At 35.9% G+C, this 23,477-nt stretch overlaps 1 protein-coding gene across 1 annotated transcript in view; it reads left to right on the top strand.

The window, feature by feature from the left end:
- The window catches only part of Tex11 (testis expressed 11), a 245,179-nt gene that overhangs the window by 126,906 nt on the left and 94,796 nt on the right, over positions 1 to 23,477 (top strand). Inside the window, exons 16-17 of the mRNA XM_034486384.2 lie at positions 10,409 to 10,511; positions 20,860 to 20,984. Of these exons, the coding sequence (XP_034342275.1) occupies positions 10,409 to 10,511; positions 20,860 to 20,984 (228 nt within the window). The remainder of the gene's footprint in view (positions 1 to 10,408; positions 10,512 to 20,859; positions 20,985 to 23,477) is intronic.

Raw genomic sequence — 23,477 nt, 5'->3', positions numbered from 1 at the left:
CTATGGGGTTCCCATCCCCTTCACCTCCTTTAATCCTTCTCCTAACTCTTCCATGGGGTCCCCAACCTCAGTCCAATGGTTGGCTGTAAGTATCTATATCTGTCTCAGTCAGCTGCTGGTAGGGCCTCTCAGAAGACAGCCATACTAGTCTCGAGTCTGCAAGCATCAGTAATAACATCAAGGATTGGTGCCTGCCCATGGCATGGATCCCAAGTCGGGCCTGCCACTTGTTGGCCATTTGTTCAGTCTCTGCTTCATTTTTGTTCCTGCATTTCTTTAGATGGGAACAATTTGGGATTGAAAAATTTGTAAAGAGTCACACAGAAAATAGTTAAGAATTTGCAGGTCAAATGGTCCCTAATGTAACATTCAGCTCTTATCTTATACCAGATACTGCCATAAATAATATGTAAACAAGTACTCATAGTGTGCTCTGAGAAAACTTTTATATTTAGGGATACTAAATTTCATATGATTTTCTTGTGGCATGAAATGTTTGATTTCAGCCATCTAAAACCAATAAAATTATTCTTAATCTGTGGGCTAGGCAAAAACAGAGGGTGGGTCAGATTTTGCTAAAGACTGTAGTTTCTTGATCTGTTGCTAATTAAGTAGTGATAACTACTAAGAAGAAAACCTGAGCAGGAAGGGGTAATGCTGTATGATAAGATGGCCGTAAAAGTTAAAGCAGCGGGGGCTAGAGAGATGGCTCAGTGGTTAAGAGCACTGACTGATCTTCTAAATGGATCTGGGTTCAGTTCCCAGCACCCACCCACATGGCAGGCCACAACTGTCTGTAAATCCGCTTCTGGGGGATCTGACTCCCTTACACAGACATACATGCAGGCAAAACATTAGTGCATGTGAAATAAAAATAAGTAAAATTTCAAAGGAATTAAAACAGCCACAAAGGTAAGACTAGTATTTATCTTTCATGTACTGGTTATATATTGTTTATATCTACTATATAAAGCTCTAAACATCATATTCTTCCATCACAAGACTGAAAGTGAGCTTGTGGTCAGTGCACATAATGTATTCACTAGATGGCACTGTGGCTTCTGTTTGTACTTTAGAGTAGCTCAATGATTTTGAAGGTTTTTGTAATGACTGTATTGCCTTTCCTCCAGATACATCTGTATGGATATAAAGCACTTAATGAAATGTGAGGTGAAGATTAATTTTGGCTCAACTGATGAAGTTGAGGTTTGAAGTCACCAAGTAGTTGTTGAATGCCTAATCTGTAAATAAATTAAAGATATACCTTACTCCTCTGTATAGATATGCTTTAAAATATTATTATATTATTATATTATTTTAGGGACAAGATTTGCGTGTATAATATGATTTTAAAGAAGCAAAAAGATTTATAAATTGTCAAATACTGTGGAATATAATATGGAAAAAGAATAGATGAGATGAGAGCTGTTTGTAGCTATTCATTGGATATACAGCATACAACTCAAAGTTCAGAAGGGTGGCTGATATGTTAGAAGACAGTCATATTCAAAGGAACCTTAATATAGTGAAATAATGAAGCCATTCTAAGAAGATGGAGACAAACAGGAAGCAACAAAACATCTTGTGCCGAATTCCCAAAGCCATCTGTAATAGAACAGAAAGGATGAAATGGGGTTTTAACAGAAGCATATGTGCAAAATTTGGGACTTTTTGTTGATTGTGAGATAAACAAAAAAAAAACAATGCTAAGAAATTTTGCTTATTTTAAATTGGATCAATAGAACAGACTGCTGTTTGTATTCATGTATTCCCCTTCTATGAATGTAACCAAGCGCAGATCACAAACACTCAGGAAAAAAATCCATTTGTACGGGAATTGTACAGACTATTTTTCATTTTTTCCTGTAGAATATGGTGAAGTAACTGTTTACATAGCATTTCATTATATTAGTTATTTTAAATAGTCTGGAGATGATTTGAAATGAACAGGAAGATATCTATAGGCTACGTACAGATATCTATAGGCTACGTACAAGCAAGAAACTTGAGCATCTACACATTTTGGTATCTGAAAGGAGACAGGTAGCCCTGGAATCAATCTTCCGTAGATAGTGAGAGGTCATTCTGTAATGCATGAAAGGGTAAACTGAAGACGTTTACTGGATTGGGGAATAATTTTGAAGAAAGATATTGACAAGGTCTAATGTGCTAAGATGAAAGCATTCAAGAACTGGTTAAAGGACAGTGTGGAGTTTTAACTTGAAAAATGAAGATTTTGGACATAAACAATATAGTATTTCCTAATATCTGTGTAGCTACCAGTGAGAAAACCAGTTACATCTATACAACACTTGTATCAGTGGGTGAAACCTGTGAAAAAAAATTTTAATCACAAGAAGATCCTATCTAAGAATTAGACTTGCCCAAAATTTAGATACTTTTTTAAAAAAATATTATTTATTCAATGTATATAGTACACTGTAGCTGTCTTCAGACACACCAGAAGAGGGCGTCAGATCCCATTACAGATGGTTGTGAGCCACCATGTGGTTGCTGGGAATTGAACTCAGGACCTCTGGAAGAGCAGTTAGTGCTCTTAACCTCTGAGCTATCTCTCCAGCCCTAGATAGTGTTTTTTTTTTTAAAGATATAATGAACTTCCTTTTCTTGAAGGTATTTAAATAAAGGCAGAATGGCCACTTCTCTGAATATTATTGAAAATATTCACACATCAGAAGAATTTTCAAATATTCAGAGTCCCTCAACTGCATGATTCTAATAATATAATTTAATAACTTATAGTTTGATGATATAATTTAATAAATTTAATTCTGAGAATATAATTTAATAAATTCTATTATAGTCAAAAAGACTGTGGAGGACTATGTAGATTTTTAAAATTGAGAAATAAAGAGATCTCAAATCATTGCTAAATTCTTTAAAAAATAACTATTGAACTATAATTTAAATATTAAAATATGCCTACTTTGTTACATAATTAAATAAATTTGAGACATATATAGCCACAAGTACCCACTATCACAATTTCCACTATCACAATCTGGATATGGAATATCTAGAAAACTCATTATATAAAATATTTCTAATCAGTTCCCAGCTCAACTCCTAGGTTCAAGTAGTGAATTATATGTTTTATATCACTATAGAATAAAATTGTCCTTCTTAGAGTTTCATATTAATTATCCATCATACTATATATCAAAATGTATGCCTGGGCAAGACACATTCAGGGAGTTGGTACTGTAAACCTCTTGATATTAATGGTGGTTATGTGTTTTGGTCATTGTGTGATAATTAGTTGTATACTGACAATGTGTGTCTTTATTTAAATACACTGTACACAAAAATTTTCTTAAAATATTGTCATCTAGAGCTTAGGTAGCATTTAGTGGGAGATGCATTAAATATTTCACAAATATATTTGAAGAAAAATGTAAATGCAAATGTAAATGTTGTATCAGTAGAAATTACTAAAACAAGTGCAAGATAAATCCAAAGAGCATTTTAAAATATAACTATTTATCTGCAGAAATTTCTCATATATTAAGCAAACAAATAGTAGACAGAAAGCTAAAATTATGTTCTTTGAAAAAAAACTAATAAAATGGGCAGACATCCATAAGACAAACAAGGAATAAAATGAAAGAAAGAAAATGAAAAAGACCAAGAGAGTATTGATATTTGAACACCTTTATGCATGAATATATTCCTAGAAAAAAATAGAATTTACTACACTGGATTAAGAAAAGAACCAGAAATATATGAGCAGTCCCAAAAGTGATTATTAATGTAATTTACTCAATAGTTTAAAATCCTCAAACAAGATCTAAATCCAAATAACATTATTTTTACTTTATTAAACTTTAGATGAAATTTGTTCTCAACTAATTTTTTTATGTGCAACACAATATTATTGACTTCAAATATGTTATTAAATGACAACTTTTGTAAAGATGTCTCTTGTTTGCCTATACTTATATAGTTTAATTAGTAGCTCCCCACCAGTATATGTACATATACATACATATGTACGTACATACGTACATACTAATGGACTTAATTAAAGTGGCTTAGAAGATGTGGTCCAGGTAGGAAGTCCAACAGGCAAAAGTTCATTCCTTGTCTCAAGATTTTTTCTTTGTTTTTCTTAACTGTACAGAAGTTTTTCAGTTTTATGAGGTTTTATTTGGTTATGAGAGTAATATTGGCTTTATAGAATAATTTCTGGAGTCAGTCATCTTTCTGTTTCCATATTTTTGAAGAGTTTAAAAAATATTGGTTATAGATTTTCTTTCAAAGTCTGGTATAATTCTGCTAGAATTCCATCTGGACCTAAAGGGTGTTTGTTTGTATTTGTAGAGGGAGGGAGCTTTTGATTATGGTCTCAATTGCCTTTGTTATGGTTATGTTTAGGTTGTTCACTTCTTGGTTTAACTTTGGTCATTTGGATGAGTCAAAAATTAATTTATTTTAGATTTTCCAACTTAATGGAATACAGGTTCATAAAGCATTCCCTTATCTTCATTTCTTTGATATCTCTTGTAATGTTTTTTCGTTCATTTCTAATTCTGTTTATTTGGATCATTTCTTCTTTTCTTTTGGTTAGGTGAGCGAAGAACAAGCTCTTATAGTTATTCATTTTTTTGTATTATTTTCTTTGTTTTTATTTCATTAATTTCTGCATTGATTTTTATTATTTCTTGCTATCTGCTGAGTTTAGGATTGGTTTGTTCTTTTCTCCCCAAATTCCTGAGTTACATGGTGAAGTCATTTAATTTGTTCTTTTTCTGATCTTTTTGTGTAGACACTTAAGGCTATAAACTTCTCTCTTAATTCTGACTTTTATATACCCAAGAGGTTTAGTCAGGGTGCATTTAATTTCCAGAATGTTTTCAATTTTTCTTGATTTCTTCTTTGACCTATTCACCATTTCATAGTGACTTGTTTAATCCCCATGAATTAACATCCTTACCGGAGTTTGTTTGCTGTCAGTCTTGAGTTTTATTGTATAATGGTCTGATAAGGCACATGGAATTATTTCAATTTTCTGTATTTGTTAATGTTTGCTTTGTGCCTTAGGATGTGTTTTATTTTAGAAAAGTTTTCATGTGCTGCTTTGTAGATTAGTTTTTGTCATTTGGGTGGAATATTTTGTAGATATTTGTTAGGGCCATTTGATGTAGGATATTGTTTAATTCTGAGGTTTCTCCCTATTTTAACCAGATGACCTATCTATTGGATAAAGGAGGGTGTTGAAATTACCTACAATCATTGGTTTAAAATCTGTGTTTTTAATTCAAGTAGTATGCTTTTTTGTGAAATTCAGTGCACCAAACTTTGGTGCACATGTGTTCAGTATTGTGAATTTTTTCCCTGATTAAATAATCCCTTGATTAGAATGACGTGCCCTTCATTCTTTAAATAATCCCTTGATTAGAATGACGTGCCCTTCATTCTTTCTGCTGATTAGATGTAGTTTGATGTTTATTTTGGTTTATTTTGTCAGATATTAGGATGCCAGTGCCTGCTTTCTTCTTGATCCATTTGATTAAAATACTTTTTTCTTTCATTTCGATTTAAGGTGGTACCTATTTTTGTTTTTACAAATACTCTCGTGATTTATTGAGCTTCATGTCGAGACAGAGATCTGCTAACTGTTGTAGACATCATCTCATTTAACATGAAACAGAAAACTGAAGCCATTTCTATTGTTGGCTAAATTTGCCAGGTCTTGACATCTTGCCTGAGACAGATACGACAACCTTGCCTAGATGAAACAGCTACATGGTAGTGTAATTTAAACCTGGCTTATGAGTTCCTCTTGATGCTGGGGCCTATGTGGTCTGCTTCAGCTTTACCTAGGTACCTCCAAAACTAGAAAGCCATTTCTTTCTTTTTAATTGGATATTTTCTTTATTTACATTTCAAATGTTATCTCCTTTCCTGGTTTGCCCCCTGGAAATCCCCTATCCCCCCTACCCTGCCTCTATGAGTGTGCTCCCCCATCCACCCACCCACTCTCACCTCACTGCCCTGGCATTCCCCTACTCTGGGACATCAAGCCTTCACAGGACCAAGGGCCTCTCCTCCCATTGATGCCCAACAAGGCCATCTTCTGCTACAAATGCAATTGGAGCCATGGGGCCCTCCATGTGTACTGTTTGGTTGGTGGTTTAGTCCCTGGGAGCTCTGGGGGCTCTGGTTGATTGATATTGTTCTTCCTATGGGGGTCACAAACCCCTTCAGCTACTTCAGTTCTTTCTCTAACTCCTCCATTGGGAACCCCATGCTCAGTCCATTAGTTGGCTGTGAGCATCAGCTTCTGTATTTGTCAGGCTCTGGCCGAGTTTTTTTGTAGACAACAGGTATGTGGATTTTTTCGCAACATGATATTTTTATTGATTACTTGAGAATTTCACATCATGTCCCCCAATCAAATTAAATTTCCAGTCCTCCCAGGTCTTCCCTCTACTCTTGTGACCTCTCCCACAAAAGAAGGAGGAGGAAGAGGAGGAGGAGGAAGAAGAGGAGAGAGAGAGAGACAGAGAGAGAGACAGAGAGAGAGAGAGAGAGACAGAGAGAGAGACAGAGAGAGAGACAGAGAGAAAGACACCCCAAGTCCACAAGTCCAATTTGTGTTGTTCATATACTGTCTGGAGCATGGTCAAACTCCCAGTAACCAGTCCCTTAAAGAAAACCGAGTCCTTCCTCATCTGCACCCCTACCAGAAGCCCTCTATTGTGGAGAGCGACACTTCAGCATCCTTATCATAATTTTAAGAGTTTTCTTCAATGCTTTCCCATCTAGGCTGTTACTTTGGGGGTGTAGGCGGCAGTGGGGTGGTGGTAGTGTTTGTCACAGAGGCTTTCTGTGTACCTTTTTCAACTCCTAAGTCTGCAGTCATCAGTGCAAAAGTAGCTTCTTTGCACTTTACAGTGAGCAAGAGCATGGATCAAGAACTTCCATGTGGGTTCTGGCAACAGCAAGGACAGCAGGCAGCAAGGACTGCAGACATCCACATGGTCTCTAGTGGCACTACAGACCCTGGACATCAGCACAGCACTCTGCTGCAGTATGGACCACAACAGATTTTTTTTAAATACATCGAGCTTGCTTGTGTGATTTGATTGTAAAGTTGAGCCCATTAATATTTAGAGTTATTATTGAAAGATGAGTATAGATGGCAATTGGTAGATCTTTTGCTGTTCTATTTATTTATTATGCTGGTTTGTATTTTTAGTTGTTCTTTGTCTTTTGTTGTTATAGCTTTTTTTCCCTAGAGTCTCTTGGCTGTGCTTTCTCCTCTTTTCAGTTCAGATTATTGCTTCTGTGTAGTGGGGATATTTGTTGTTTTGTTTTATGTGATTTTGTTTTGTTTTGTTTTGTTTTGAGACAGGGTTTCTCTGTGTAGTCCTGGCTGTCCTGGAACTCACTCTGTAAACCAGGCTGGCCTCGAACTCAGAAATCCGCCTGCCTCTGCCTCCCAAGTGCTGGGATTAAAGGCATGCGCCACCACTGCCCAGCTTGTTTTATGTGATTTTGTTAAGATGTTTTGATCATGGAAAGTTTTTCATTTTTCTTTAACTATGACAGATAGTTTTCTGGGGACAATAGTCTAGTTTTCCTGTCATAATCTTTTAGAATTTGGAATGTCTTTTTCCAGATTCTTCTGACTTTCCGAGTTTCCATTGAGAAATCAAATGATATTCTCATGGGTTTTTCCTTTGTATGTGACTTGGGGTTTTTCCCCTCTGGCAGCTTTGAATATTTTGTCTTTGTTCTGCATATTTAATATTTGCACTGGCTAGTTTATGTCAACTTGACACAAGCTAGAGTTATTTAGAAGAAGGAACCTTGATTGAGAAAATGCCCTAGTCAGATTGGCCTGTAGGCAAGTGTTTGGTGCAGTTTCTTGATTGATAATTGATATGGGAGGTCCCAGCTCACACTGGGCAGTGCCATCCCTACTCTAGTGGTCAGAGTGCTATAAGAAAGCAGCACAAGCAAGCCTTGAGGAGCAAGCCAGTAAACGGCACTCCTCCATGGCTCTATCAGCACCTACCTCCAAGTTACTGCCTCCACTTCCCTTCATTATGGACATTATGGACTGTGATGGCTAAATGTAAGCTAAAAGAAACTCTTTTCTCTCCAAGATACTTCAGATCACAGTGCTTTATTACAACAGTAGAAACCTTAACTAAGATTATATTTTAACTATGATTGTGGCGCTAAGGGCCAAACCTATGGCATTGTTCATGCTAGGCAAGTACCCTACTAGTCATTTACCCCATCATCAGTGATACTTTTCTGTCTTATCTTTCAGTTAATTAAATTTATCTTTACCTATTTCTAATCTACTATTCATCCTGTTTGTTTTGTTTTCATTTTGCTTGTTATATATTTCACTTCAAGAAGTTCACCCTTTTCAACATTTCAAGGTCACATTTTAAAATATCCTTTGGAGATGAAGGGATGGCTCAGTGGTTAAAATACACTAGCTGTTCTTGCTGAGGACTTCAGGCTAATTTCACAGTAGCCATTTAGTGGCTCACAATCGGCTGTAACTCCAGTTCCAGAGGATTTGATGCCCTCTTCTGGGTCCTCAAGCATGTAGTGCACATGCGTACATGTGTAGGCATAGCATACAACACATAAAAATAAATCATTAAAAGACCAAGTGCCTCAGTCTTTCTTAGAAGGAGTAACAAAAATACTCAAGGGAACAAATATGGAAACAAAGCATGGGACAGAAACTGAAGGAGGGGCCATCCAGAGACCATTCCACCTGGGTATCCATTCCCATATACAGTCACCTAAGCTTGACACTGATGTGGATGGCTGGAAGTACATGCTGACAAGAATATGATATAGCTGTCTCCTTAGAGGTCTGCCAGAAACTGACATATTCAGAGGCGGATGCTCACAGCTAACCACTGATATGATCAAGGGTTTCCCAATGGAGAAGTTAGAGAGAAGACTGAAGGAGCAGAAAGGGTTTATGACCCCATGAGGAGAGCAACAGTACCAACCAACCAGAGCTCCCCAGGGTCTAAACCCACCAGCTTGGGAGCACATAGGGAGGGACCCATGACTACAGCTGTATATGTAGGGGAGGATGGCCTTTTGGGGCACAGGTGGCAGAGGAGATTCTTGGTCCCATGAAGGCTGAACACAGAGTGGGGGGGAATGTGAGGGGGAGGGGCAGTGGGGGTAGGGGGTAGGTGGGGGCACAGCCTCATAGAAGCATGAGGAGTGGGAGGGGATAGGAGGTTTCTGGGTGGTGGTGGGAAAAGTGGGGTAAGGGGATAAAATCTGAAATGTAAATGTAATACCCAATGAAAAAAGAAAAAAAATAAATCATTAAAATTAGTCTTTGTTTCCATGAAATTCACTGATAGTCAAAAAATATTAAATCTGTTATAGTGTAGAAAAAGCTAATTAGAATGCACACAAAGTTGAAAGATCACTATAATTGTGTCACTAGGTACTAATACTAATGTCTACTTGCATCTTTAAAATATGTTTTTTATTTTTTCAGGCTTTGAAAATATAGTTGTTTTGTAACTGGTTTATTTTTTATTATTACCCCAGTTTCTGCATCTTGAATATTTGTTTCTGTTAGCTATTATTTCTGGTGTTATTCATTTATTGTGACTGGTTCTATAGGGTACTTGGTTATTTATTTTTAATGTTTATAGCTCATCATTCTTGAAAATTTATTTATGAAATATTTTAAAGTGTAAAATGAATGTTCCTTCTCACAGAAAGGATTTCTCTTTTTCTTACATGTGTTTGGGAGCATTCCCCCAGATACTGTAATTTCATGCTACAAACAAATAAGTTTGTCTTGTATTACACCTCCTGGAACAATTTCTTCCTATGGTGATGCACTCCCTTTTATCTCGTGCCAAAGTAACATTCTTTGTGGTCTCCTGGAGTGATTACTTCTCACTTAGTCTCAGTCTAACCATATGATCTTGTGGAATTTGATGTCTAGTTTCTGATTTACCAAGAACTGTCACATTTTCAATAAATGTCCATATTCACAAACACCTACCAGCCAAAGGAATTTTCATTTTCTACTTACCTTTGTGGGTCTCAACTTTTTCTTAGATTTGGTTTCATGATTTTTTGCTACTTTCCCAAGTGTCCTATTATTTTATCTTAGTTTTTTTTAAATTGAAGTATATTATCCAACATTTATAGTTGTTTTCAGAAGCAAAGTTATTTTACGATGGCTTATTCACGCTTGTTCTAGAAGCAAATCTATTTCTCTAACCTTGTAAGGCAATAGAGCTTTAAAATTTTTTAGGTTCCTTTCTTTTCATTGTGAGTATACCTTAACAATTGTGTCTAACAATGATATTAGTAAAATATGGTGAGGACTTTTATAAAATCAACCCTCTGGTTTTTGTTTTCTTTTCAGGCTAAAGAGGCCATAGCAGAAGCTGAGCAACAGGATCCTACAAACATTTTCACTCAGTATTATATATTCAAGATTGCAATCATTGAGGGTAACGCTTACAGAGGTATAAATGTTCTTTATGCATTAATGTTAACAATAAAAATCCTCAGAAAATAAAAAATCCACAATAAATTAATAGTTTTTAAGATAGTAGACTGAGTAGATATAATAACTCTTCTATAAAAATTATACAAGAATGCACAAAGAAACACGAGGGTATGTGAAAGTATTTTTTAAAAAGGCAACCACCTATCTAAAGGATCTTTCTTTAAAAAGATTTTATTTATTTGTGAGCCACCATGTGGTTGCTGGGAGTTGAACTCAGGACGTTTGGAAGAGCAGTCAGTGCTCTTAACTGCTGAGCCATCTCTCCAGCCCCTAAAGGGTCTTAAATGGGCAAATATTGGACAAGAATTTGGGAAATATTTTTATCCCTGGTTATATGTTATCATTTGAGCCAACCATCTCTGAGGTTGTAAAAGTTATGGGAGGGACAATAATAAATTATAATAAACATTTACAGCAATTAATAATTAATCTATAAATCAAAGTCTTTGGGTACCTTTTGACTCTTGTTCACTAATGTAAAATAATGTTGTTGTTAAGGATGATGATGATGATGATAAAACAACCCTAATCTTCAAATGGAATTTTTCTTCACAAAGTGACAGGGTTAGTGTGGTGCACATGGTGCACATCCCATCGGTGCTGTGTTCTCCCATTAACTCAAGCATAGTTTGTTAGCTGATATGTCTAAATGCACATGTGTATATATAATTAGTTGCATATATGCATATATTCATTTAAGGTTTTAACCCTTTCCACCCTTGTATAATTGGGAAAATTCTGGAGCAACCTGAACTATAGATAAGTTGCTATTTATTAAGGAAATTAAGGAGCTTAAGCAAATGGATGGAAACAGAAACTATAGAAATCAAATTACTCAACTATTTAAAGTTACCATACACCAGAGATTTTGTTATTCATGCTAGAAAAAAAATAATGCAATATATCATAAAATCATGTCATATATTTCAATAATAAAAAAGTATTAAGTTAGAGTTAGCTCTGTATCAAGGTTAATATTGTTTTCATGTCTCTCTTTACTGTTTTCAGTAGAGACTTCTGGGCATTTGTATTACTTGGTACTGTATGTTAAGGGACAAAGAACTTTAAATTTCATGAGATATTTTTATCAATTTGTGTGGAAAAGGTTAAACCTTTTAAAAAATTTTTATTTTAAATAGAATCATTTCACCTATTGAATTAAATATATTTATGTGTGTGTACATATGCATGCGTGTGGGTGTGGGTGTGTGTGGGTGTGTGTACATGATGCCACAGCATTTGGAAGTTAAATGAAAATTTCATGGAGTTGCTTCTCTCCTTCACCTTCATGTAGGTTCTGGGTATTGAACTCAGGTTAACAGGCTTGTCCAGCAAGTATCTTTAGCCACTGTCCCTTTTAAATGTTTATATTAATATATATTGATTATATATAATATTAGGTTTCATTATGACATTTTCATATATGGATATAAGGTAGCTTCTACATATGGCCTATGACATGCCAAACTATGGGCTTTTAATTAGATTTCCAGTCCTAGCCATGGACTTTTTCCTGTGGATCAGGACTCAAATCCAATCAAAAAGTGGTTGATTACTTTCATATCTGACATGACTCCGATTACCATCTTGCCTGGCTGGTCAATGATGTTGCTTCCAGCTGAGTAAGACTGTTGATGACACTTCTCTATGAGTAACCTCCATAGCACTTCATGGTACAATGATGGCTAACCTGGAAGGAGAAGGCAGCTTCCAGTCTAGTTGTAGCTGAATTTCTCTGTGCCCCGAGATTAGGGTATATGCTATTTCCAACTGTAGGGTTTTAACTATCCAGTTTTAACTGCTGTGGACATTCAACAGCAGTGGTAATTGCCTGTATTGTTCTGGGGGCCTCCAGGACACAAGAGTCCTGCCACTGAACTTTTCATTTAATAACCCATGGCTTCTGAAAGCAGCTTTCATTAGTCATTGTCTTTTGATTGGGTAAATGAGATGTTTAGTATTCACACTTATTGAAAGTGTATGTTTTTATTGATTTTTGTAGTGTTTGGTGTTTTCCTAATCCTCATCTTCTTAGCTACTATTTTAGGATTCTTAATTTTTTTCTCTGTAGCCCCTTGGATGTTGGTTTTTTTTCTCTTCATCCAAAACAATTTCTTCTAGTATCCTCTGGCAAGGTAGCTTATTGGCCATAAATTTCTTACTCTCCTTTTATCACAGAAAGTTTTTCTTTCTCCATGAATTATAACATATTGTTTTCCTAGGTACTATTGTCTGGATTGGCAGCTTTGATATTTCAGAACTCAAAATGCATCATTCCATAGCTTTCTAACTTTCAAAGTTTCTAATGAGAAATCAGCCATTATTCTGATGGGCCTGCTTTATATGTGATCTAGGTTTTTGTTTGTTTGTTTGGTTTGGTTTTGTCTTTTGCAGTTTCCAACATATTTAGTTTTTTAATGTGATGTGAGAACTTTCTTTTATTGACATGTGTATTTGGTGTTCCATATGTCACTGGCACTTGGATTGTACTTGGATGGAACTCTCCCTCAAATTGGGAAATTTTCCACTGTGATTGTATTCAAAATACTTTCTGTGCGTTTGTCATGGAATTTTCTTCTTTATGTTCATAATTTGTCGATTTGTTTTTTATGGGATCCCAGAGATCATTTCATATGTTTTTAAAATTTATTTTTGTTCTCATCTTCAAGCCCTTATATTCACGATCCTTTCTCTTGGCTAGCTTTCCAGTGACATTTAATTTGACTTATTGTTCATTTCCAGCATAATTTTGTTTTTTTAGTATGCCCATCTCTCTATCCCATTTTTATATCTTTGTTGACTCATATATCATTCAGACATTTGTGTTCCCTTGGAATTCGTTCTAGAGCTTATTTGCATTGTTTTTGACTTCTTTGAAAATGTTTATAGTTATTCTTTTACTTGGGTTGGTAGTTTTGGAGACCAAATGCCTTAGTTTTTCGTGTTGCTTGTATTTTTGCTTTGGACCTTGTGCATCAACAATTATATCATAGGTTGAATATTTAAAAAAAATTGTTTAGGTCGCCTTGTTTCTTTTTATAGGAAGTGTTTGCAATGTTCAAGATGGAATAGGGTTGAGTGTCATTTTCTTTTGTTTTGATTTTTGTGTCAGAGCACCAGGCTGTATCCCTAGTCTTACCTGGGGAGTAGAATACTGTCTGTAGGAATGATCAATATCCAGGGGTAGACCTACTATGAAAATGAGTAATAGTCAACCGTAAAAAAGCACCCCTTAAGCATTTTAGAAAGTAGATGATACATTAAAATATTGTATTACTAACTTATTAGTTACTGTGAATAAGAATGGAAAGAAAAAACTGTAAAACTAGTGGTTGATAGAGAGCAAGCTGAGCGATCAACCACTAGTTTTACAGTTTTTTTCATAAATAGAACAACATAAATAGAAAATGGAAGTGTATGAGCAGTGAGGAATAAGGAAGTTTTGGGAATGGTAGACTGAAAAGAAAGAAGCAAGCATACTCTATCAAACAACAGACCCTCCCAACCAGGACAGATTTTGTTCTTTGAAAGAGGAATTGTAAAAGAAAAGAGGAAGGACTATAGGTGTGCACCTCTACCCTTGATTTCTCTTTCTTGCTTTCACTCTTTCATTTTTTAAACATTTTATCTATTCTTCTCCTTTGGTGTTTTATGTATATTCTTTCAGTTTTTATGTATATATTTATTACTATAGGCTTCCCTCTTAGAATAGGTTTGATATGTTTATGTTTCCATTTTCATTTCTCTCAAAATAATTTGAAATTTTTCCCCTTAATTATTTTTGTTTCATAACCTATCCATAAATATGCTGTTTAATTTCTGAGTATTTGAATTTTTCAAAATTCTTCCTTTTATTAATTTCTAGTTCCATATTACTATCATGGTTGAAAAATATATTTAACATGACTCCAGTCTTCTTAAATTTGTTAAGAGATACATACATTTATCCTGGACAATGTTTCATGTATGCTTGAGTAGAATGTATATTCGGCTGCTGTTTATAAAATATTATCAATATGTCTGTCAGGCCCATTTGGTCTAAATAATAGTTTAAGTCTAGTGTTTTTTTATTGTTTGTCTATCTGGATAATATGAACATTGTTGGAAGTAGAATACTGAAGGCCCCCACTAGTATTGTGTTTTAGTTCTGTCATTCATCTCATTGTGTACTCTTGCATTCCAATGTTGGATGAGTATATTTTGTAATGCTTGTCATTTATATACTTTAGTATTTTTAGTGAAAATGTATGTTGACTTGTCTGAACACAGCTGATCTTGCTCTCTTTTATCATTTATTTATGTGGAATGTCATTTTATACCTCATCACATTCAAACCTTGTGTCCTTAAAGGCTGCCCTGAAAAGTGAATCTCTTATAGGTACAATATTTCTTGGTTTTAACCCATTTATATATTCTGTGTTTTTTGATTACAGAATTAAGCCATTTACATTCAAGGCAATTATTGATATACAAGGATTTATTATTGCCATTCTATTCATTATTTTTGTTTTTCCTTTCTACCTGTTGTCTTCCTTTGTAATCAGGTGATATTCTACAGTTATCTGCTTTGATTACTGTATATGTTATGTAATAATTATAGTTTGTCTGTGATTACCACAAAGCTTATTTAAAACATTATATAATGTGCTGCTTTCAGCTGACAATTACTTTACTTTGATTATACCAAAATAACTCCAACTTTTTAGTCCACCTGCTTTTCCGTAGTTTACATTCTTGATACAACTTATATTTATATTAAGTATTCTTTAAAATTATTATAGGTATCAGTTTAATCATTTAATTTTTAACCTTCATTCTAAAGATGAGTGAGTTACAGATTAAGATTTCTGAACTTAACTGTATACTTTTATGGTTTACGTTTTTATTCTTGCTAAGTGACATACTTTTCCTTCAGCTCAAAGAATTCCCTTTAACATTGCTAGGTGTTGATGAGCTCTTTTAGTGTTTGTGTATCTGGGAGTTTTCATTTTCCCTTCATTTCCTTGCCAAGAATTCCTAGTTAGCAGTTTTTTTCCATCCGTACTTTGATTTTCATGACTGGTACTGTTTCTGCCAAGAAACAGTGCTATAGACCATTGGCATACCTTTACATATGCTGCTTCTTTTCATCTGGTACTTTCAAGACCTTCCCTCAATCTCTAGCTTTTTATTATTTGATAATGTCTTCGGTGAATCATGCTTGCATTAAATTTGCTTAGACTTGTTATCGTCCTCTAAAATTTGGAGTCTAAATGAATACTTAGATCTATTCTCAGATTTATTGTTTTCTACTATTTTTCTTTAAATACATTCTCTCTTTTTGTATAACAACTTCTTTTATTATAGATTGAGCATTTGCTCTTTTGATGTTGTCCCATAAATTTCACATTTCTTCATTCTGTAATCATTTTTTTCTCAACTCTTCTTTGGCAACATATTCTTAAACTGTCTTTGAGTTCAGTTGTTTTCTACTCAGTCACACCCAGCACTGATGCTCTTTATTATGCTTTTCAATTCTAGAGTTTCTGTTTGTATTTCTGTTTCTGGGTTTAATACAGGTAACCAGAAAACCCTGGCTGACCTGGAACTCACTGTGTAGGCCAGACTGACTTGGAACTGGTGATCTTCCTGCCTCTGCACTCTGTGTGCTATGAGTGTAAGCATTCACCAATATGTTCAGCTGTTGTGGTTTGTTGTTGTTTTTATTTTTTTTATTATGGTTTTTAAAATTTTATTTTATGTCTATGGGTGTTTTGCCTTCATGCATGCCTGTTGCTTGCAGGGTCCAGAAGAGGGCATCAGATCCCTGAGGACTGGAGTTACAGATGGGTGAGCTGCAATATGAGAGCAGGGAATTAAGCCTGGGTCCCCCGCAAGACCTTCTAGTGCTGTTAACCACTGAGTCATCTCTCCAGCCCCCTTTATTTTCTTTTAAAAACATTATCTGTTTATTGAGATAAAGAAGGAGAGTGGAGGGAAAGATAGGAGAGGATAGGCCACAGTGTATTGTGAAAGTCAGAGGAAAACTCTGGGGGTCAGTTCTCACTTTCCCCATGTGGGCTCCAGTAATCAAAAGCAGGTCACCAAGCTTAGCAGCAGTACCTTTATCTGCTGTGCCATCTCGCCAGCCTGCTTCTCTTTATGCTTGATGTTTAAGAAGCTTCTTTGAAATGTGCTTTTTTGTATTATTAGTCTGACAGTTTGCAAATCCACATTTATTTCTTTCATTTTTAGCAATATTTTATTGTTTTCTAGGCTAGTTTCAAACTCCTTTGGACATGTGATACTCACACCTCAGGTTCGGAATGCTAGGACTACAGGTCTGTGTATAAATTCCCAGTTTCGTTAAAGACTTTTATAGGCTTTATGTTGAGGTCCTTTATCCACTTGGACTTGAGCTTTGTACAAGGTAATAAATATGGATCAGTTTGCATTCTTCTACATGCAGACCACCAGCTAAACCAGCACCATTTATTAAAGATGCTTTTTTTTTCTCCATGTATGGTTTTAGCTTCTTTGTCAAAGATCAAGTGTCCATAGGCATGTGGGTTTATTTCTGGGTCTTCGATTCTATTACATTGATCAACCTGTCTCTGTACCAATACCATGCAGTTTTTATCACTATTGCTCTGTAGTACAGCTTGAGGTCAGGATGGTGATTTCCCCAGAAGTTCTTTTATTGTTGAGAAATGTTTTTGCTATCCTGTGTTTTTTCTTTTTCCATATGAATTTGAGAATTGCTCTTTTCATGTCAGTGAAGAATTGAGTTGGAATTTTGATGGGGATTGCATTGAATCTATAGATTGCTCTTGGTAAACTGGCCATTTTCACTATTTTATTCCTGCCAATCCATGAGTATGGGAGATCTTTCCATCTTCTAAGGTCTTCTTCGATTTCTTTCTTCAGGGACTTGAAGTTCTTATCAAACAGATCTTTCACTTGCTTGGTTAGAGTTACCCAAAGATATTTTAATTATTTGTGGCTATTAGTGTTGAAGTAATGTATTATTTCCATGATTGTGTTAGATCTTTGTGGCCTTGCATCAGTGTCTGCATATTTGAGGAAGAAGGGAAGTACTGTAGTCATTGTGGATTAGCTTTATTTAGAAAGGTCTTCCATCAGTCAATCCATTTAGAGATTCAGGGCAGAATACTTGGTGTGATTCATAGGTAAGCATGTGCTTGTGTCATCCAACAGGCCTGAGATAGCTCAGTGGGGCTGGCGCCTCTTTGGATGATCTATAACTTGATCTTAGAGACAGGTCCTAGAGACTGTGTTTATTGGGGGTATCTGTATCTTTAGATCTATACTAGCTGCATTTGCCTTGGGATAAACCATTAGCCTGAGCATCCAAGTGTCAGCCAGGTGCTTTCCTCTAGTACCCAACTCCCAAGAATGTTTCTTTTATAGCCAGATTTGAGAATAGCCTTTTATAGCCCTGGTGCCCTGACCAATCAATCCTTATGGACTTATCTCCAAGCCAGAACCCACATATCTATGTTCTAGCACAGTTTCCTGGGAACCAAATACGAGGCCAGTGCCTACATCCTCATGCTTTCAGATAGCTCACATGTCTAGAGGTAGTGTGGCAGTATTCATACCAGCCAGAATCCAGACTGGGAGATGGGTGTGGTGCGTGTATATTCTGGGATGGACTGAGTTTATTGAGGCTACCTGATGTACATATGGAACTTACATGTATGTGTGGTGGGGCTGGGGGAGCCTAGCATTTGAGTCTGCTGGAGCAGGCCTGAAGCCTACAACCCATGAGACTAGTCTGCATCATGAGGTTATGTGTGTGTGTGTGTGTGTGTGTGTGAGTGATAACAACTTATAGGATTGGGTTCTCTCCTTCTACCATGTGGGGATAAAACTCAGATCATCAGAATTGGAGACAAGTGTCTTAACCCATCTTTACAAGCACATTTTTGCATCTTACGAGATTTTGTCATCAGATCTGTAAACCATTAGATTTAGGTCCTTGTTGAATTGATAATATTTATTACCTTGAAATATCCTACCTCAGGTAATTGTTCTTTTTTGGAAATATATCATTAACATAGATATTACTACTTCTGCTTACATTTCCTATAGTGTATTTTATTCTATATTTTAAACCAACTTTGTGTTTTATTATTTTTTGTAACAGCCAAAGTATGTAATTAGCTTAGGTGCTATCTTAGTTAGGGTTTCTATTGCTCTGACAAAACACCAAGACAGAAAAACAAGTTGTAGGAGGAAAGGGTTTATTAGGCTTACACTTCCAGATCATATTCCATCACTGGATGTCAGGACAGGAACTCAAGCAGGGATGGACAAGGAGGAGTGCTGCTTACTAGCCTGCTTCTCATGGCTTGCTATGCCTGCTTTCTTATGGAATCTAGGACCACCAGCTAAGAGATAGTATCACTCATCCATTTGACCATTAATTGAGAAAATGTCCTACAGCTGTATCTCTTAAAGGCATTTCCTCAACTGAGGCTTCCTTCTCTCTGATGACTCCAGCTTGTGTCAAGTTGACAAATCCAGCCAGTACAAGTGTTGCCAACAGATGTATGTGTAAAGAAAAGGTAATATTGTGGCTGGGATGTAGATTTATAAAGTGCTTGACTAGTATGAATGAATCCCTGGATTTGATTCCTAGCAACATGTAAAATCAGGTATGTTGGCACATGCCTCTAATCCTGCTACTGGGCAGGTGGAGGTGAGTATCATAAGTTCAAGGTCATTCTTGGCCACAGAACAAATTCAAGCACAGCTTTGTCTGCATGCGAGCTTGTCTTAGAAAAAAAAGATATCTAATGAGATGGCTCAGTGGATAGACATTTGTCCTGAAAGCCTGGCAATCTGAATTTGGTCCGGGAAACAACTGCACAAAGTAATCTATTGAATTCCACACATGTATTGTCACACACACAGGCATCCATGTGTATGCCATACCCATAAATAATAAAATATTTTTAAATGTGGTATTTATAAACAATAAAATTTTATTCAGGCATAAGGAAGAATGAAACTGTCATTTGCTGGAAAATGGATACAACTGAAGACTATCATATTAAGTGAAATGAGTCAAACTCAGAACTGTTTGAAAGTCAGAAAGACAAATATGGCATGCTTTCTGTCATTGGTGGATATTAGTTTTGTATACATATGTAAGACCATTAATGCATATAAAAATTTGAGTGTACAAGGGAGACTAAGGGAAAGAAGGGAACTACCTAGAGGAGGTAAAGGGGAAAGGAGGGAAAGAGGAAAAGAATATGGCCCACATATATACTGTACTGAATGAAATTGCCTTTATGAAACCCAACACTATGTAAACTGAATATATGGCAATAAACATTTCTAATGTGTTTCTTGTTGGAAGCATATATTTTGAAAGTTTTATTTTGCTTTAATCTAATCGTCTTTGCCATTCAGTTGGTTCATTTCATCATTTAGACATAATATGAGTATTAATAATATTAGACTTATTATGTTTTCAAGTAATTGGGAATTAATTCAAGGCCCCATACATGCTAGGCAGGTAATCTACTACTAAATTATATCCCCAGCTCTCTTTTTACTTTTTATTCTGAGACATACTCTCAGTAAATTGCCTAGGATGACCTTGTAATTATTTTGTGTCCCAAGAAGGCCTTGAAAATGGTGATTCTGCAGGCTTGGTCTACTGAGTACTGTGATTACAGACCTGCACTAACACATTCAGCTTGATTGAATATAAATTTAGCATTATGTTGTTGGTATTCCATTTATGCCATCTAATCTTTGTTGATGTTTTGCTTTTTACTTGTTTTGGATCAATTGAATATTGTGAATAAATTTTTCACCTTTGGGATATTATGTATAACTAATTTATCATTTCATATCTATTACACACATTCAATGTACAATTATCTACCTTTAAGTCAAATAATGAAATATAATATATTCATTCCATTTCAATAGTGTTTTATATACTTCATTTTGTGCATGTCCCACAATGTAGTCAATTCATTCATTAGTAATGGAATTTAGGTTCTAGGTTCCATATTTTATTCTTACATGTAGTGTTTGATGAACATTTTGTATTTGTTTCCTTTCAGGCTATATCCATATATCTATGGATTCACACAAATATAGTTGTCCAATTAAGCATTTTTCTAATATCCATATCTTGGTGGTTTATTAATTCATATAACTTCATACATTTTATCTTTCTAAAGATACAGATATTCTTAAGGTGTTTCAAAATCCATTGTGAAATAACCATAAATATTATCTTTGATGAAAATGTTTCACATTTTTATTATTTGTTTCAGCTTTACAGGTAGTCAGTACTCTAAAGGAATTATTAATGGATGAAGAATCAGAAGATCGTGGACTAATTGAAAGTGGAGTTTCAACTTTCCAAATCCTAAATTTATCTATAGAGTTTGCTCTAGAGGTAACTCAAGCATCTACTATTATACTCTTTCCCGTTTTGAAGAAGACTTCATAAAATCACCATCACCTAGCTATAAGAGAGCCCTCCTTTACTGTTTTGTCTCACATTTTCACCCAAGCTTCTTATAGAATTGTCCTGTTTATTTTCTTTTGAGGGAACAGATTTGTGTTTAAAACAAACAAAAATAAACATTAACAAAACACTAATTTTAAATAAAGCTCTAGGAACACTGAGATAACTAAATGGGTAAAGGCAATTGTCACAAGTCCGGTGACCTGAGTTTAACTCCCTAAACCCACATGAAGATGGAAGGAGAGAACCAACTTGACCTCCACATGTGTTTCCCACCAAACATACATACACACACACACACACACACACACACACACACGAGGCACACACACATGCACTAATAATAATGATGACGATGATGATCATGATAGTAATGATATTTTAAAATAAAAGAAACTTCAGATTTTAAAAATGTCATTTCAGGCAGAGAATATAGCTACTAGTAAAGCATTTGCCTAGCATGCACAAGACCTCATGTTACATTCCCAACTCTGAAAAGGTAGAGTATGAAAACTGTATCACACCATGCAAATAAATATGTATCTGCTTTGAAATTTACATTTCTCACCAATTTAAATGAAATAGTTTAAACTAAATGAAATAGTTTAAACATTTGTGATCTTTCTTTTTTTTTCAGGGGTAGTAGTGGTGGTGGTATTGGTCTCACTATGAAGCTCTGGCTAGTCTAGAACTTACTATATAGACCAGGCTGGCTTTGAGCTCATAGAGATCTACCTGTCTCTGCCTTTACTGGGAGTAAAGACGTATGTTACTACTATGACTAGTGTTGTGTTTTATAAAAATATAAGGAGAGAGGAGGAGTATATTTGGTGGATGTGCAGTCAGGTGTGGGGGAAAGGGGTGCCTCTGAAGGCCCATACTGAGGCATCCCTTCTCCCTGAGAGACCAGCCACACAATGGTGTAGTGTAGACTAGAGTTTATTCAGGGCATGGGGAGGGGAGTTTAAAGGGTAGTGGAGGCAGAGAAAGGCAGAGAGAGATAGTAGAGGAGTAGAAGCTGGCCATGAGCACATGGAGAGAGATGGGGAGAACAATGGGGAGAGAGGGGGTAAGGAGCAAGAGGACAAAGCAAGAGCAAGAGAGAGGAGGGGGGGGCAAGCATCCCCTTTTATAGTGAGTGAGGCACACCTGGCTGTTGCCAGGTAACTGTGGGGAGGAGCTTAGACAAAATGCAAACAACTAATCTGTATCTTTTCTTTTATACCTACAAAACATCAATTTTAGTTTAATAAATATATCTGTCTTTACTTGTAAAATTTTGGTCTTAATAAAATACAGAATTCAAAAAGCTTCAAAAGCAACTCAGAAATTCATGGCCTAAATAGAGTATTGGACCCATACATGCTAGGCAAGCACTCTACTACTAAAACACATCACTATTCCTCTTTTGACTTTTATTCTGAGACATACTCCCCTTTATATTTATACATTTATTTATATATTACATATTTATATACATTTTATTATTTTCTTTTTCATTTCATTTTAATTATTCAATTTAATTATTTGATTTATTTGACTGCTTATTTTATTATAAATTATTAATTTATATAAATTAATTGTTAAATTTATATAATTTAAAAAATTCTTTTTTATTGGATATTTTATTTACATTTCAGATGTGAGCCCCTTTCCCGGTTTCCCCCCACCCAGAAACCTCCTATCCCATCCCCTCTCCTACTGCTTCTATGAGGATGTGTCACGACCCACCCACCCACTCCCACCTCCCCACGAATTCCCTCACACTGGGGCATCCAGTCTTAACTGGACCAAGGACTTCCTCTCCCCCCTATGGCCGACAATGCCATCCCCCCACACACATATACAGCTGGAGCCATGAGTTTCTCCTCATGTGCTCCTAGGCTGGTGATTTAGACCCTGGGAGCTCTGGTTGGTTGGTACTGTTGCTCTCCCCATAGGGCTGCAAACCCTTTCAGCTCCTTCAGTCTTCTCTCTCACTCCTCCCTTGGAAACCCCATGATCAGTTCAATGGTTAGCTGTGAGCATCCGGCTCTGTATATATCAGGCACTGGCAGACCTCTAAGGAGACAGTTATATCAGGTTCCTGCCAGCATGCACTTCCTGGCATCCACATCAGCATCTATCTTTGGGTATGCACATGGGATGCATACCCAGGTGGAGCAGTCACTAAACGACCCCTCATTCAGTTTCTTTGTCTCCATATTTGCTCCCATGAATATTTTGTTACTCCTTCTAAGAAGGACTGAACCACCCACACTTTGGTCTTTGTTGTTCATGAGTTTCATGTAGTCTGTGAATTGTATTTGGGGTATTGTGAGCTTTTGGGCTTATATCCAATTATCAGTGAGTGAATACCATGTTGTTTTTTTGTGATTGGGTTACCTCACTCAGGGTGATATGTTCTAGTTCCCTCCATTT

Source organism: Arvicanthis niloticus, chromosome X, assembly GCF_011762505.2.
Source record: "Arvicanthis niloticus isolate mArvNil1 chromosome X, mArvNil1.pat.X, whole genome shotgun sequence".
Classification (NCBI taxonomy): Eukaryota; Metazoa; Chordata; class Mammalia; order Rodentia; family Muridae; genus Arvicanthis; species Arvicanthis niloticus.
Note: the sequence above shows the minus strand (reverse complement) of the source record. Positions and strands in the feature narration are given on the sequence as shown.